Here is a 16,400-nt window from a genome sequence, read left to right as displayed (position 1 = left end):
ACCTAGACGGAAGAATTAGGCTACTTTCACAGGCTCCTGCAAGATACCAGATCCAGCAAAGCATCACTGTCATGTTGATTTTTCCATCTGTGTATGAACTGTGAATTAAATGGAAAATGTATCAGTTGCCATTTTGTTGTACAGCTATAAATTCACATGTAGTGAAACTGACAATAAGAGAGACATGTCCTGTGTAGCTCCAAAAATAAGTTTGATAATAGGAAGGCATATGTCAGATCTAGATCTAGATGGAGCTGAGAGTAGAGCAAAGCATTAGCAAAGGTGCTCACTAGCCAGCAAGGAGCAGTAAGAGTAGAGTCTCAGAAGCAAGCATGACCTAGATGCCTAGTGGGGGTGAGGAAGGGCCACCTGATCTGCTCTGGCCTAGTGGTATAAAGAGGCTCCCTAAGAGTGTGGCTGGTCTCCCTCGTTTCCTCATCTGGTCATCTGATGGAACTTGGGCTGAACATCCCTTAGGTTGCCAGTTCAAGACCCATTGTGAGCTTGACCCCAGACCTATATAAAAGTGCACCAATGTAATTAGCAGCATATGGTTTGTTAATAGTAACAATGGCACATCTCTTCCCAGTCCCCTCAATCTTCTTCCTTCATCGCATACTTCTTCCTTCAGTTTTACCATTGGCATCTGCCTCTCCTTTGGAAGCTTTGAGCATCTCTGAACACATCATAAGGGTGGGACGCACCATTTTAAGAGCATAATGCTACCTGGCGGTGATGGCAGTTTTGGATTCTTCACTGTTGTAAGCAAACTGTAGAGCATAAGCAGAAAAACTGTGCAACCATCTTTTGGATGAACCCTCTAACAGAGGGTTTTGTTCTTCTTGCTGCACCGACCAGATTGCAACTCTACATTTATGTCATCTCACAAGTATATATACAGGCTTCCTTAGTCAGCTTCCTCAATTAAATGTTTTCTAGGTCAGCCAGTAGCAATATTATTGTAATGAGAAATAATTCAGTTTAACTGGATCCTATTAATATGACTCTGGAGAACACCCAATTTATATCCTGTCTAATGCTGCATGTTATAACAATCATCACCTGGGCCTGGAGTACTCTATAAAGTCTTCACAGTTGAGAACATGAGGAGCTTTCCCTGTCACATGAGCATAAGCAGCAGACAAGCCATGCTCTTAACTGCTTAGGATTTCCTTGTATGAAGAACAGAATTGTCAAGATGTTGCTGAATTTCTGGCGCCTGGATAGTCTACATATCATGTGTTAGCCACTGTAGCAGTCACAAAAAAGAATGCTGCAAAGGTTGGAAAATGGTGCTTCACATAACACCCTGCCCCCCCCCAACTCTTTCATCTGCTTAAAGCTTCAAATCCCCCACATAAGAGGCTTTAAAAGGAAGTATAGTTATACATGTTGAGATGTCCGTGATTTCTGTTTTGAAATTTAAAAGCGGATTTACCTGCCTTTATGAGAAAAAGCTATCAATTCAACAATAGTGACACGAACTTAGTTATACAATGTGTATCCTTCCTTTTTTTTTCAAGATGGAAAGAAATCTAGGTTCATACAGTTTGTCATGCTGCCCGGTTTAAAAACTGCATGAGCAGAACTCCCCTCTTCTACACAAACCTGACAAAGGAACATGGCTGCTGTCCTTTACTGCAGGCCAGGATTGTTTCCCAGATTTCCACATCCTTCTTACAATGCTTGGGCCCAGTAGCCAACGTTCACTATGGCCATTTATGCAGGGTCGATTCTGCTCCTCACTCAATGCTGATTTTAAAAATCTGACCTTTAAAATGACTATTCACGGTCCCGATGCAAGAGGAGAAAGTCAAACAAATTCCACCCCCCACTCGCCTGCTCCTTCGTTCCTTTGTTTGCATAGGCATTAGCAATAGTTGTTTGCACAGCTAAGCCCGGCTGGGATTCTGCATGCTTCCTTCAGTGAATGCTTCGATGCGGGGGTGAGCAAATACAAAAGGTCACTTTAAAGGGGCTCTTAAGAAATGCAAAGCAGGTATGTGCCGGCTTCGCAGTGACATACGGAATGATGGGTCAGCATGAAGAAATTTTTTAAAAATGCAGGGCACTTCAGCCTGGAATGCACTGCTAATTACTGAGCATAAACGGCCTATGACACTGTTTAAAGGAGGATGCTGTTTGGTTTATTCATGTTGCATGCTGTGGGTTTTCCCCCCTTAATTTATCATATATAAACAGATTTCAGATGTACCCCTGCTTTTCTACACAAAACAGTCTTCTGACAGTGAGCTAGTTCTATAGACAGCCACCACCATGCACAAGTTTTGACTAGGAATGTATCAGTATTTTCCCCCTCTATTGGTTACATTGAAATCTTTCGATTTTAAATTCAGGTTTATTTGCTTTTGCACAACCAAAAAGGACAACTGAGTTTGGGACACTGGTAATGATGAATATTTATTGATTTGTTTATGGCAGATCAACACCTTTCGTCTACACAAAGTGCGGACATATTTTTTTTCAGGACAATGGTTATTTTAAATGAAAATCCACACAATGAGACAAAGACACCTGCTTGCTGCAATTGTAAATTCGTACTGTTGTCATTGTTCTGAAATAAAGTGAGACATGGGTTCCAAATCAGCTGTATGAAACCTCGATAATAAAAAAGGTTCTTGCACCTTGCATCATTATGAATCAGGTTTAGGGCAAAGGATAATAGCAAATGTCTGATTTGCTGAACATGCATGTCATTTCTCTGTGCACATTAATCTTGTTCATTAACAGAATGGCAGCTTGATCCATCACAACCAGCGTAGAGAAGGCAGCAATTGTACGCAATCTGCTGTCATAAAGACAGCTTGTAAGCAGCCTAACCACATGGAAAGTGGCTAAGGGGAGTTATGGCTTCATGATATTAATACAGATTTTGATGGAACACAGCTAAGATGGCTGGAGAACACCAGCACCAGCTATAAGATCCCCCTTCTGCATTGGCATTATTCATACTCGTGGAGCAGGCTGCCCTTTGGAATGTACTTAGATCTATTTTATTTTCATTACATACCCCGGGATGCTGGGTATAGCAAAAGCACTCGTGTCGCCTGTCCCTGGCCAATGGAAACAGCCGCTATCGAGACTGGAGCACCGTGGTGTTTGCCTGACGGGAGCTGTGATTTGAGCCTGTTAAGGAGTACCTTGATCATAGTAAGCCACTTTGCCTACTTCATGCATAAGCGTTTAACTAAAAGCTTGAGAAGCCAACTTTCTTCCCCAACACCTTCAGTGAATTCGCCTGTGGCTTCCGTTTAACTAATCAAGGGTGTGTGACTGACTATGGAATCATTCAATTGTCTATAATAGTTGCTAGACTAGCCATTATAATGCTCCAGGGGAATCATCGTCTCAGTGGGTTTGCAGCCCCTGTGAGGGCATGAAAATTTATAGCACAGTGGCTCACTCAAAGAGTTGTTCTGAATAATACAAGTGGATGGGGGGGAATTAGAAACTCATCAAGTAGATAATGGGTGTCATGGTGCTGTGGATGGCTGCCCCATGGTGGGCAGCATATTTGAGGCTCAGGGATCAGAAACAAAATATACATCTAAAGGATGAGCTAATAATTGAATCATGGCATGGCATCTCCATATGGTGTACTTGAAGGGTGCTGTGTAGATGTTCTTGCAGTGCAAGTCCAAGCCCTGCAGTCCCATGCCTCTGCGGCTTCATTCTTGGCTTGTCCCTTGCCTGCCTCATCTATCCACAATATAGGCAGTAGCAGATGGAACAGCATAGGTCAAGCAGTCTGTGTGGCAAGAGTCATGCTTTTCAGCCTTTCCAAATGTGGTACCTGGTTTTTCAACTCCTCCCCACCCTGGTGCACACACTTCCAAACCGTGAGAAGCTCCCACCTGGACCACAGTAAGATACCATAGTTGGAAGCATTACACACTTCCCAAGTTATGAATGTCGAACCCAGTTCAGAAAGGAACCTGCAGATTATTCTGGTTCTACATTTCTCTACTGAAAGCCCTCCTGGAGGGAAATAGCTACAAAACAGTCAAAGATGCACATCTTTGTAATGAGGAGATACATAGATAGCCATGAGTATGAAACATGTCACAGGCAAACATTTTGGGGAGCCGATCTGCCAGTTGAGAGCATTAAGGCTCACAATGACTCTTCTCACATTAGGATAGCACATGTCTTCCAATAGTTTCATCCTATTTACATCTTTGCCCCCCACACATCCATAGAGAAAAGAAATATTGGAATCGTCCTATATGAATGTACTTTATTTTATGATGTGAGAAAGCCTGACGGTGGGCCTTTCAATGGAACAACTCAGTCCTGTGCTTAAAATGAAATCTACATTTCTGTGCATCGCTAAATCTGGACCATAATCCAAGAGGAACAAAAGAATTACCTGCATGGTATGGCAGCAAGCAGAGAGTCAAAACGGGCTGTGAGTGGAACTCTGAATAGTTGGGAAGGGGGGGGATCATTCAGAGAAATGTAAACAATGCAAAATCACACACTGCCCCTTTCTCACTCCTCCGCCTCCACTTCCCCATCCCATGAAGACCTCCTTCCAGGGTGTTGCCGCTTCTCTTCTGCCTGGCCTTTGTTTACGCTGTCTAGCAGCTCCAACAACAAGCTGCCTTTGCTGCAGTTGACAGAATCCTGGGGATCGCAAGGGGCAGGGTAGTCTGGACTCTCGGAACCCAAGAACCTCTTCCCTGGATGTTGTCGTTTCTCCAAGTCCTGCTCACTGCTGTCGAGCTCATCCTCCCAACTTCTCTTGCCAGGATGCTGTCGCTTGCTGTAAGCCAGATATCTCTTGCCTGGATGTTGCCTTTTGGATAATTCATTCAAATAGGCCAGCTGGTTGCTAGGGATCTCAGGGTACAGATCCCACAGGGCCCTTCTGCCGGGGTGTTGCCTCTTCTGCAGTTCTAAGTAGCGCTCAAATTCTTCATCTTCCTCTCTTTTCCCAGGGTGTTGCCGCTTCAGAGTTTCTCCGTAGGAACTGTCACTCATGTCTTCCCTTTTCCCAGGGTGCTGCCTCTTGTCTAAATCATTTAGTGATCTCTTTCCAGGGTGTTGTCTTTTTGAAATCCAGTTCAGCTGAGAAGCACTTGGCTCTGTCCAAGAAAATTTCCAGCATTAACTAACCTGAGAAATAGCATTATTTCTTATCATAACCAGTCACTATTCAGTTAAGTTCAAGCAGGATATCAAATTTTAGGTAGTTATATCTCTTTAGATCGCAAACTGATTCCGTTAGGTTTGTTTACAGGATATGAATCCTACTTAGATAGAACCAGTCTTGTTTGGTTACCACAGCAAAAATGGCCATACCTGTCCACTGGGAAAAAGAAGAAACCCCCGTCTTACAACGACTGGCTTAATCATGTCTAGCAAATTGCACTGATGACAAAATTGCTGCTTGACGGTATGCCAATAAAGGTATTGAAATTTGAAATTTGACAAAATTGATGTACAGATATCTATAAGGATAACTGGTAGACTTCAGGCAAATTTATTGAATGATAGATATTACTATGTTTTGGAATGCTAAAATTTGTGATAAAATCTTACTTTTTGCGTTCTGTGAATTACTATAATGGTAATTTTGTCTATATCTTCTAATAGAACAATTTACTGTATGATCTTCAGCATGATTCTTTAAGGTTAATGCATTTAGGCGTCTATGTCTATAGCTTGAATTACTATCTGGTATATATTTATTGTTAGCTTATCTTACTGAATCTTTTGAATATAATTAATAGTCATATATAGTTATATTAATGGTTAATATTAGGTAACATATGTAGTTTGATTTGTATGTATTCTGCTTGTCTCACTGATAATCGAGCTATTTATTTGGTAATAAATAATATTAACAGAAGTTCAAGCAGAAGTAGTCATAGCAGCGTTGTATGGGCTTGAACAGGAGGAAATGTGAAACAGAAAGGTTGAACATAATGGGTATAGTACTGTAAAGCTGCTTGGAATATTCAGGACTCCATACAGCATGCCTATCAAGTTCCCTTGAGCTACTGCAAGCAGGTCCGTCCACCAATTCAAACAGATTGATCTATACTAATTCAGGGTATACATGACCATACTATACTACCTATACTAAACTGAGAACCAGCATGGTATAGTGATTAAGAGTGGCGGACTCTAATCTGAAGAACTGGGTTCCCCACTCCTGCACATGAAGCCTGCTGGGTGACCCTTGGGCCAGTCGCAGCTCTCTCAGAACTCTCTCAGCCCACACAAAGTTAGGCAATGGCAAACTATCTCCGTTTGTCTCTTGCCTTGAAAACCCTATGGGGTCGCCATAAGTCAGCTGTGACTTGAGGGCACTTTCCACCACCAATTCAGGTGGAGCATCTGCTTTGCATGCAGAAGGTCCCAGGTTCAATCCCCGGCATCTCCAGTTAAAGGGACTAGGCAAGCAAAGCAGGTGATGTGAAAGACCTCTGTCTGAGATCCTGGAGAGCTGCTGCCGGTCTTTGATGGACTAAGGATCTGATTCAATATAAGGCAGCTTCCGCTGTCCCTGGGTTCAGGTTGGTCCCTTTCTTTAAATATTTAGAGCACAGACAAAGTATCCCTTTGCCTCTGAAACAGTTTAACACCTCAGGATGCTGCTGCCTAGCCTGTCTAGTTTGGTTGCTTTCCACCTTACTATGGCCCTGCTCTCTTTCCACTCCTGACTTATTTCTTGCTGCTTGGAGACTGTTCCAGCCTTGTCTATGATTTCCTCCTTTTTTGTATGCAGCTTTTGTTTGTTTGTTTCAGGTGCCTTACTTGATCTCAGCATATTAATACTTGTGTCCCTTAGTCTGATGTATCACTCAATTTTATTATTAACTTTATTATTAATTTATATTTCTAACCCACCCACATTCCCAGACAAGGCAGGTATCAGCTGAACAGTAACAATAAGATTAAAAAACCACAATGCATCTATGATTAAAACCAATTACAACTGTACAATAATAATTATTTATTAATTAACTTGACCTTCTGGTTCCTGACCCAATGGATCTACCCTCACCAGTCCTCCAAGGATTGTTCAACCCCTAGTTCATGAGAATAAATGGGTAGACAGGTGTGTGTAGAGTAGACCATTTTCTGCCTCTAAACTGATAGCAAATGCAAGAATTCCTGGAAAAGTCCATAATGGTCTTTTCAAGAATCCCACCTCAGAAATGTGTGGCAAAGGAGAAAAAAAATTGTCTGCAGTCACTAGTTAGTAGTATTTGAGCAGGTAGGAGGAAAATTTGTTGGAGAGATCAGATTCAGATTAACCTGTAGATGTACAATGAATGGAAAAACTACGGGGCCTTATTTGTCGTGCAGTAGTGCAGAGAATGTCCTAGCCTAGACTATACATTAGCACACAGATGATGAGCAAGCCAGCTATGTACAATGCAGAGTGCACAGACTGGTTGCTTGTGGGTCTAACTTATACAGAAGTCCTGGTGTAGGTATAGCTTTCATAACTCACGGGTGGATCACGGCTCAATGGTACAGCACATTCTTTTGTATGCAAAGGTTCCAAGCTATCTCTAGAGCAGGGCTTCTTAAACCTTTTCCACTTGCAACCCCTTTTTGCCCAAGAAATTTTTACGTGACCCCAGGTATATAGGTATATAAAATGTATACAAATGAAACATTTAAAGAATTTTATTTTAAAACAATTCTTTTACAGTTGCCAAATTTTTCATGACCCCCACATTCAGTTACCCCCACAGTTTAAGAAGCTTTTCTCTAGAGGATCTACAGGTTAGAAGGTGTTAGACCTCTTTCAGTTTGAGACCCTAGACAGCTGCTGCTAGTTGGAGTAGATAATACTGACCTCGGTGGAAACTTTTATTCATAAGGCTTTCACACAAATTGACCACTATCATTTTGACTACTGTATGCATCCACTGCATACAGTGGAAATAACAGCGAACAAGATGGCCCCATTTCTCTTAAATGGAATTCACAGAAAAGGAACGTAGAGCTATCCATAAAGAATGAATTGTCTCAGGTCAGAAGCCAAGAATCAAGGGGGCAAAGTGTCCTAACATCTGTAGGTCATACCCCTAAAATCTTGAGAGCCTTTACGCATATGTTTTAAAAGTTACATGAATATAAATAAATAAATATAAGGAAATTAACTTCAGCTGTAAGGATACAACAGAAGCCCTCAGATTCTCACGTTTGCTGGTGTCCTCTTCATCATCTTCCGCCTTCCTGAGAATAGACCTCAAGATGATGTTTTCTGCCCCTTGGAAGACATCATCCAAGTGATTCTTTTCTTCATTCTCACCATCCTCTGGAAATGGCTGCCCCAAGTTGACACAAACACTGGTGAGAGCCAGAAAGAATAGCAGAAGGAACAGTTGAGCCGATGGCATTATGGGACTGAAGGTCCTGTGAAGAAAAACAGGGTGGCAGGGAACGGAACAAATATGATGTTAAATGCAATCTTCATAATCATTCAGAAAGATGTGTGGGATGGCCAAGAGCCACATTTCTTCTGCCACTATCCCATTCTGCTTTAGTTGCCTGTGGAAATGGATGCTTGTCCCTTTTAATTTTCTGGACACCCTTTTAGTTTGCATGAGGCTTTTCAGACGAACATGGATATTTTCCTTTGAGCAAGGAACTGGCAGGGTGTACATGCAAATAAATGCTAATGTTCCATTCAGTTATGAGAATGTATTTTTAAACATGCGAGTGACTTGAAGGCATTTAATGCCTAAGTTGTAAAGCTATATAACTTTTTCTTGAAAACTGCAGGTTGGGTTTTGTTTCATACTACACATATTGTGGTTAAAATACACACATTTTTTAAGATGGATAGTATCCAGATACAATCATTGTGGCTTGAAGAAAATTTATCCAGTTATAATATAAGAGGTATGAAAATCCTAACAATATAAACAATCAGTTTTCCCCTCTTGCTTATGAAAGAAAAAGAGGTGTTCATCTTTATATATTCAGTACAAATACATGGTTTTATATTTGTTTGCTTTCTCCCAGTTTAGGGGTTTCATTTGTTCTTTTTTAACAAGTGGTTTCTAACACCCTCAAAACCAAGTAAGGGCATTTCAGTAAACACCATTTAGAAAAAAACTACTTTTATTAAGCAACTAGTCTCTTATATTTTGGCTAATTACAAAAAAGGTGCAAACATTTAGGTTTTCTGAAGACAGTGAAATAATACAACATTTCTCAGTGTAATACTGACATTTTTCTTTCTGATCTGGCATCCAGCAAACCAGCAACTGGAATTTCAAGACATCTATTGTAATCAGTTCTGAAATGTTATCATGACACCGAACTGAAGCTCATCTTTTTGACACAGTTTAATGCATTGTTTAAGAAAAGAAACACTCACACATTCCGACTGAAAGTTTGATGAAGCCAGAAGTCATTCAGAGCAGGCATTTCCTCTCAGTAAACGGCATAATTTCGTAAGCATCAAGAACATCACAGAATAACAGCTGGACGTCAGCATACAGATGTTGTTCGGTCGTGCTCTTCTAAAGAAGAGGGAACTTCAACCCAGACAATGAAATAGAAATGAGAATTACCTTCTGTACGGGAGCTTCAGTCCAAGGCTGAGGTTTGGAAAGAGTTCTTCCAGCTCACTTTGTTTCTGCAGCTGTTTTACACGTCTGAGCTTCAAAGTTGCTCTTCTCCGTAGAATCACAAGAGATATCCAATAGAACGGCTGCTGAGTTCCCTTTTGAGGATCAGCTCTTATAGAGAGCTGCCTCTGGACCCATTATGCAAATGCCATGAGGTAATGTAGGTGATGTGTTGCTTCTCCCCCCCTCCCCCTTCATTGATGTCAGTGATCTGAATTTTGCGCACATATTAAAATTTTGACAGTTCTTGGCTGATATCACAACGCTGGAGGTTGCTACTTTTTTGTTTAAGTAGCTAGCATAAAAACAGAAAGGGTTTGGTTCCTGTCTGGGGTGGGGGGGAGGATCATAAACTGCTTCTTAAGCAACAATTACACAATAAGGCAGCAGGGCGGCAAATCTGGAAAGAACAAAGCATAAATGGTATCGATTTACAGCTTCTCTATTAGTGTTTTATTTGTTGAAGACTCATAGTTACACACTGGTCTGGTTGGCCTCAGAAAGTAAAATCGTACACTCGGGACTCAATTTTGTGATGCCTCACAACCAAGACTAGAATTTAAAAAATAAAAACCTATACAACTGCAGCAAAGCACCAGCTGGGTGCTCCCTAGGGTTGCCAACTACCTGGGGGAAATGTCCCATCTCTTTAATAAAGGCTTAATGGGATGTTATTTACCAGGTGATGTTATTTACCTCTGTGCTATCAAAAACTTCGACTGCCCACTTTAGCACATTAACCTTCCATTAAAGGATCAAGTAGGGTTTTCAGCCCTGATCTAGTAACTCTGGGAGCCTTTGGGGACTGAGCCTGGGAAGGGAGAATGGCATTGACCCTATGCTGTGACACATGGCATCTGCATCGCTCTAGGAATTTCCACACTCTCTATGGTAAAGACCATAGAGATTTGGGCAAGTTTCCGGAGTGTCACAAATGCCTTGACATAACAGCACGTGTGCCATGGTTTGCTCCTAGGTACAAGAGATATTTCTCTAGGTCTATTGGCAACCCTAATGAAGCTTCTAGATTATGTTTAAACATACATACTTAATCTACAAAGAACAGTTGGAAGGGATGATATTACAAAGAGCTATAATCAAAATACTTTCTTTTGCAAGACAATATGTGCATTTAAGTAGCCGAGCTGAAATTCTTATGTAGATTTGATAGTATCGGACTCAAATCCAATAGGGACTGGGAAGCACAAGCCCAATTTGTGGGCCCGTGGGGGGAAGCAAGGCATGGGGGAAATGGCCAGGGAGGCCACCACAACTGTGTGGACTCCCTTTCATGGTTAGGCTTCCAGCATGGTCCCCAGCTCTTCTCCCCTTTTGGTCTGACCAATCAGGTGCAGCCTGGCTCAGTTGCATTCCAGGCCTCTGTTGCCTCTCAGCTTCATCCTACCCTCCCACCCATCATCACATTGTTACAGTTCATCTGTTATTACTGTGGCTGTTAGTTTGTGTTACCTTGTTTATTTGTCGCAACTTATTGGCGGTGTCAGCAGGGCTGGATCCATTTGGGGGGCAATACAGCCTGTGCACCCCTTTCCCCCTCTTTTGGGGATGCCATTAATGAATTTTGAGGGGAGGACTTGCAGGGGACATTCCCAGCTTGGGGGCTGTCGGGGCAGCCTCTCTCCAAGTGGCAGGGAAAATCACGCCCAGGTGGATTCCACATATGGCCATTCCATGCTACTTCCTGGCAAGTGAGCTGGGAGTAGGTGGTGTACACATTGGTTGGCAAGCGGGTTGGCCAATGCCATGGATCTGTTGCCCCTATGCTATGCCAAGGTTCTGTCATCTGTAGCCATTAAAGTTGTGGCCATTTATATTCCAATAATTTGTCTGTGTTATTTGCATGCTCGTGGTGGGGCTTCCTGGCCGGCCTCCTGCTCCCCTTGATGCTTGGTCTGCAATAGCTAGCTCACTACTAAAATGCCATTGTCCTTCCATAGAGGTTTCTGATTCATCCTACTTTGCTAATTCATCAATAGTTGGGAGTAATCCTCACACTCTCTGAGTGGATTGTTTACTTTTGTAAGTAAGACCCACAAGGCTCTTCAATGTATTGGCTGTGTTACAGGAATTTGTCATGGTGGGACACTCTCAGAGGCATTTGCTTTATTTCATATGCTGTAGAACTGGTGGGAGGGAAGGTGGCAGGGTATAGCCCAATCTCACTAGATCATGGAAGCTAAGCAGGGTCAGTTCTTGGAAGGGAGACCACCAAGGAAGCCTCTGCAGAAGAATGAGAGCCAGTGTGGTCTAGTGGTTAAGAGTGGTGGTTTGGAGCGGTTGAGTCTGATCTGGAGAACTGGGTTTGATTCCCCACTCCTCCGCATGAGCAGCAGAGGCTAATCTGGTGAACTGGATTTGTTTCCCCACTCCTACACATGAAGCCAGCTGGGTGACCTTGGGCTAGTCACTCTCTCTCAGCCTCACCTACCTCACAGGGTGTCTATTGTGGGGAGGGGAAGGGGATTGTAAGCCGGTTTGATTCTCCCTTAAGTGGTAGAGAAAGTCAGCATATAAAAACCAACTCTTCTTCATCTTCAAACCACCTCTGCTTCTCACTTGCCTAGAAAGCCCCTTGCTGGGGTCACCATAAGTTGGCTGTGACTTGATGGCACCTTACACACAGAGAGAGAACTAGCATTGAAAACAAGACCCCTGGGGAAAGGGGGTGTGAGCTCCCCTCCAGCTTCAAAGAACAATTTTAAGATTCCAATTGAAATAAAAAATTAACTGTTTGTGTCTTGATTTGTCAATTTAAGGTCAAGTCCTAGTACAATCATGCTAGGAAAAGTTGAGGGCAGCAGGAGAAGAGGAAGACCCAACAAGAGATGGATTGACTCAATAAAGGAAGCCACGGCCTTCAATTTGCAAGATCTGAGCAAGGCTGTCAAAGATAGGACATTTTGGAGGACTTTCATTCATAGGGTCGCCATGAGTCGGAAGCGACTTGACGGCACTTAACACACACACACACACCTAGTACAATATGGCTAAACCTTGCTGAAAACACATATTGTTGAGTAGCCTTAATGCAGCTAAGAAGGTCTAGGTCTAGTCAGAGCTTGGATGGAAGATGTCCTGGAAAGGCCACATATACCCTTGGGTTCCATTAGAGAAAGGCGGGCAATAAATAAGTCTCCTTTTCAAACACAACCATGATTTTTATTGGTGGGGGATAGGAAAGGAATAATCTCTTCTTTTAAATTAGATCAAGGCGGAAATTAAATACCAATCTTTCTTTCCTTAATAACATTTTTTTTAAAAAAATCTTTGTTTTTTTTAATGCTAGTGGGTTTTACAGCAGGTATTAGTTCATGTCACCCTTGAAAAATAGTAATTGGTGGAACATGATGGTGTACGTGTTTTATTTCCATTCTTCCTACACACAACTCCACGTAGACAAAATGTCATATGTGAAGCAAACCTGATTTGCTCATGTTTTCATTAACGTCATCGGCATTACAGGAGATTACTTCTATGATAGTCTAAGAGTTTGATAAGAACCCTGTCTACTGAGCTTTCTCCAGAACATTTTGCTTGCTTATTTTTAGTCCTCAGCTAACACAGGATTGTTCCACGCAACCTGAGACACAACTCTAAAATAGCCCAGGGGGGTATCACAAAATACCAAGAAATATAATTTAGGCACTTAAACCCCAAATCTGGATTGGATTTTTAAAAAGTGAGTAGAAAGGACCTTTCAATCCTCATCTGCTCCTGTGCCACCTAGAAAGCTGCTTCTGAGGTCAGAACAGCATGAAATGCTGAGAATGTGGGGCTGCAGTTTGAGGGAGAAATCCATATTAACTGGAAGGTTGGAACCTTGTGCTTTCTACATCCATAAGACAAGACACCACTTGAGGTCCCCCCCCTCAAAAGTCAGTTCCACAAAGTCAGTGTCCCCAACATGTTGTCCATGGCCACTTGGCGCCTGCAGGCGCTCCCCCAGGCACTGGCCCTTTGCTTCAGGAAAGTAGGCAGGGCCATTCTGAAGGCAGAACCAGTGACTGGCTTCCTTCATACAAATAAATGAGATCTTTGTCTGGATCCCTCCCACCTAGGGTTGCCAGGTCCCTCTTCATGACCGGCAAGAGATTTTTGGGGTGGAGCCTGAGGAGGGCGGGGTTTGGGGAGGGGAGGGACTTCAATGCGATAGAGTTCAACGGCCAAAGCGGCTATTTTTCTCCAGGTGATCTGATCTCTATCAGCTGGAGATCAGTTGAATTAGCAGGAGATCTCCTGCTACTACCTGGCAGTTGGCAACCCTACTTCAATGCCATAGAGTCCAATTGCCAAAGTGGCCATTTTCTTTGCTTCTCGTGACAGCCATTTTGTAGTAGTATAGGTTTGCCAGGCCCCCACTGGGGGTGGGAGATCTTCACTGCTGCTCAGCTTGTGGGTGGGGAAACTGGAGGCGGGGTCAGCAGAGTCCTGATGAACTGATGTCACTTCTTGTGTGTCCAGAAGTTACGTCATTGCATCTCTGGGAGATAGTGGGGATGCTCTGGCATTTGGGCAAAACTTTATGGTTTAACTATAGAGTTTTACCCAAATGCCAGAGTGTCCCCAGCATCGCAGGCAATGTGCCGATGTCACTTGTGATGTGTACAAGAAGTGATGTCAGAGTGTCACCAGTGATACAATGCCTTGCCAGTGAGGGCCCCCACTACCCGGTAAGTCCCCTCCCCTGCTGGTTGCCAGGGGGGACATCACAACCCTATAAAAGTAATGCCTGCCACCCTGCCTCAAAAGGCACCCACAGGCTCAAAAAGGTTGGGGACTCTACACTAAGTTCAAGGGAAGCAGTGGAGCTGCCAGGCCAGCCAGAATACTCTTGAGTAACTACCTGGGCTCTTCTGCTGCAACAGCTTGCTTCTAGGGCAGTAAGTGGGTGCCACATGCTTGAGGCCTTCCAAAATGCTCCCTCAAATCCTGAAGTAATTTCCTTCAAGTCTTTTTTTTTAACATGGGCACAAACGTAGAATGGTGGGTTGGGTAGAATCGTGGGAGAAGCTAGAGGGAAACAGCAACAGTTTTTAATCTTCATTGAACACATAAAACAGCAGAAAAGAAAAGCAAGGGGGAAAGTAGGCAGATTGAAAAGGCAATGCAATATACTAAATTTGGGGGATATATTAAGCCACAAGTAACGGGGAGGAATATAAAATCACACAAGCTTTCGGGAATAAGCAGTCAGCAAATGAATCAAAAGATTCCTACTGGAAACTGTTCCATTTATGCTAGAGATGCCCTCCCACAGCTGCTCCCAGAACTGGAACACTCCCTGGAGTGGTTATGAGCTAGTGTCCCCAGAGAGAGGAGAGGAGAGGAGAGGGGATTTTCAGTGGAGGGAGTGAGCACTGAGCGTTTTCTTCAAGCAAGGGTCAGAGGGTGAAGATTGATTCATGAAGTAAGGAGGCTGTGCTTGAATGAGGAGGTGGAAGAAAAGAGACAACCAATTCAAGTAGGGCAGAAAGTTTCATACATTGCCTGATCCTGAACTGCTAGCATCAATATTTTTAAGGTTGCCAACTTCCAGGTGGTGGTCGGAGATCTCCTGCTATTTAGGGTTGCCAACCTCCAGGTACTGGAAAACAAATCAGACACCTCTATACACTTATCCTAAGATGAGAAATTCAGTATAGGAATAGCTGTAAATAATGCCAACAAATTTGTGGCTATATATTTTCAGTATGTGGTAATATACCCACCAACATCTCATATTACCAACAAAAACATGTATTTATTTCTTTTGCACATAGAATTTTTAAACAGTGAAATATTTCAGCAATTCCTATAAGAGGTAAGTATTGCAATAGTTTAAAATGTCCCCTATAAGGTATATAATGTCCTATAAGATGTATTTCTTTTCTTTTGCAGCAGCTGGTTGGTTGAAGGAGAAAACGATCGTTTCAAGGCACAAAGGCCAATTCTTCTTCAGTTCTTCCTATATGATACAACAAATAAAGCTTTTTGATAATTATACATATCTTTAAAAATTATTATTCTATATCAAGACTGCAATAAATAACAATTCCAACACTCTCATTAATAAATATATACTTACAAAAATACGTCCTATGCAATTACTCATCATCATCCATAGTAACAGGTTTCAGTCGAATAACCATTTATGGATATAATATACAATAAATCCCACACAGGGTAAGTGACAGGAATCGATCCACTCCGGTAACGATCCTAATGGCGTTATTACAATAGTGCAAGCTAGTTACCTAAATAGCTCTCCGGTGTTCGCTCCTCAATGCAGCTGATGTACATCGCCTGTGAGCCAGATTCTTAAAGTGACAGTACTCATTTACAGAAAACAGGACAAATCGTTCTCTAAGTTTAAACCATGTGGCGCCATGGTATTCAAAACATGTATAAAGTATGCTTCCTTACGTCTAAGGATTCTTTCATAGTCACTCCTATTAAATCTGTTACTTTGTAGACGCCAAATCACAAAGAATCTTAGCTCATTCTCATTGTGTTTTAATTTTAAAAAATGGTCGACGACCGGGGCTGTAGTTAAACCTGCCCTAATTCTAGATCTGTGCTCTAAGATCCGTGCTTTTATTGGCCGTACGCTAGAGCCAACATAAAAAAGTTGGCAGGGACAAATGAGGCAATAAATACAATATTTGGTATTGCAATTAGAAAATGAGCGCAATTTGAACTTGAAATCTGAATCTGTTCTTTTAAATTCCTTCACCTCCAATGCCAAGTTGCAGGCGAGGCACCGATGACACTTGA

General features: G+C 42.4%; 1 protein-coding gene across 1 annotated transcript; it reads right to left on the bottom strand.

Moving 5' to 3' along the window:
* Positions 1–4,355: 4,355 nt before the first annotated feature.
* TRH (thyrotropin releasing hormone) lies at positions 4,356–9,716 on the bottom strand. The gene is made up of 3 exons (XM_056861890.1): positions 9,570–9,716; positions 8,189–8,403; positions 4,356–5,108 (listed from the first exon to the last, which is right to left on the bottom strand). The coding sequence occupies exons 2-3, from the start codon at positions 8,385–8,387 to the stop codon at positions 4,513–4,515; spliced, it is 795 nt and encodes a 264-aa protein (XP_056717868.1). The 5' UTR covers positions 8,388–8,403; positions 9,570–9,716; the 3' UTR covers positions 4,356–4,512.
* Between the last annotated feature and the right edge of the window lie 6,684 nt (positions 9,717–16,400).

Source organism: Euleptes europaea, chromosome 1 (assembly GCF_029931775.1).
Source record: "Euleptes europaea isolate rEulEur1 chromosome 1, rEulEur1.hap1, whole genome shotgun sequence".
Classification (NCBI taxonomy): Eukaryota; Metazoa; Chordata; class Lepidosauria; order Squamata; family Sphaerodactylidae; genus Euleptes; species Euleptes europaea.
Note: the sequence above shows the minus strand (reverse complement) of the source record. Positions and strands in the feature narration are given on the sequence as shown.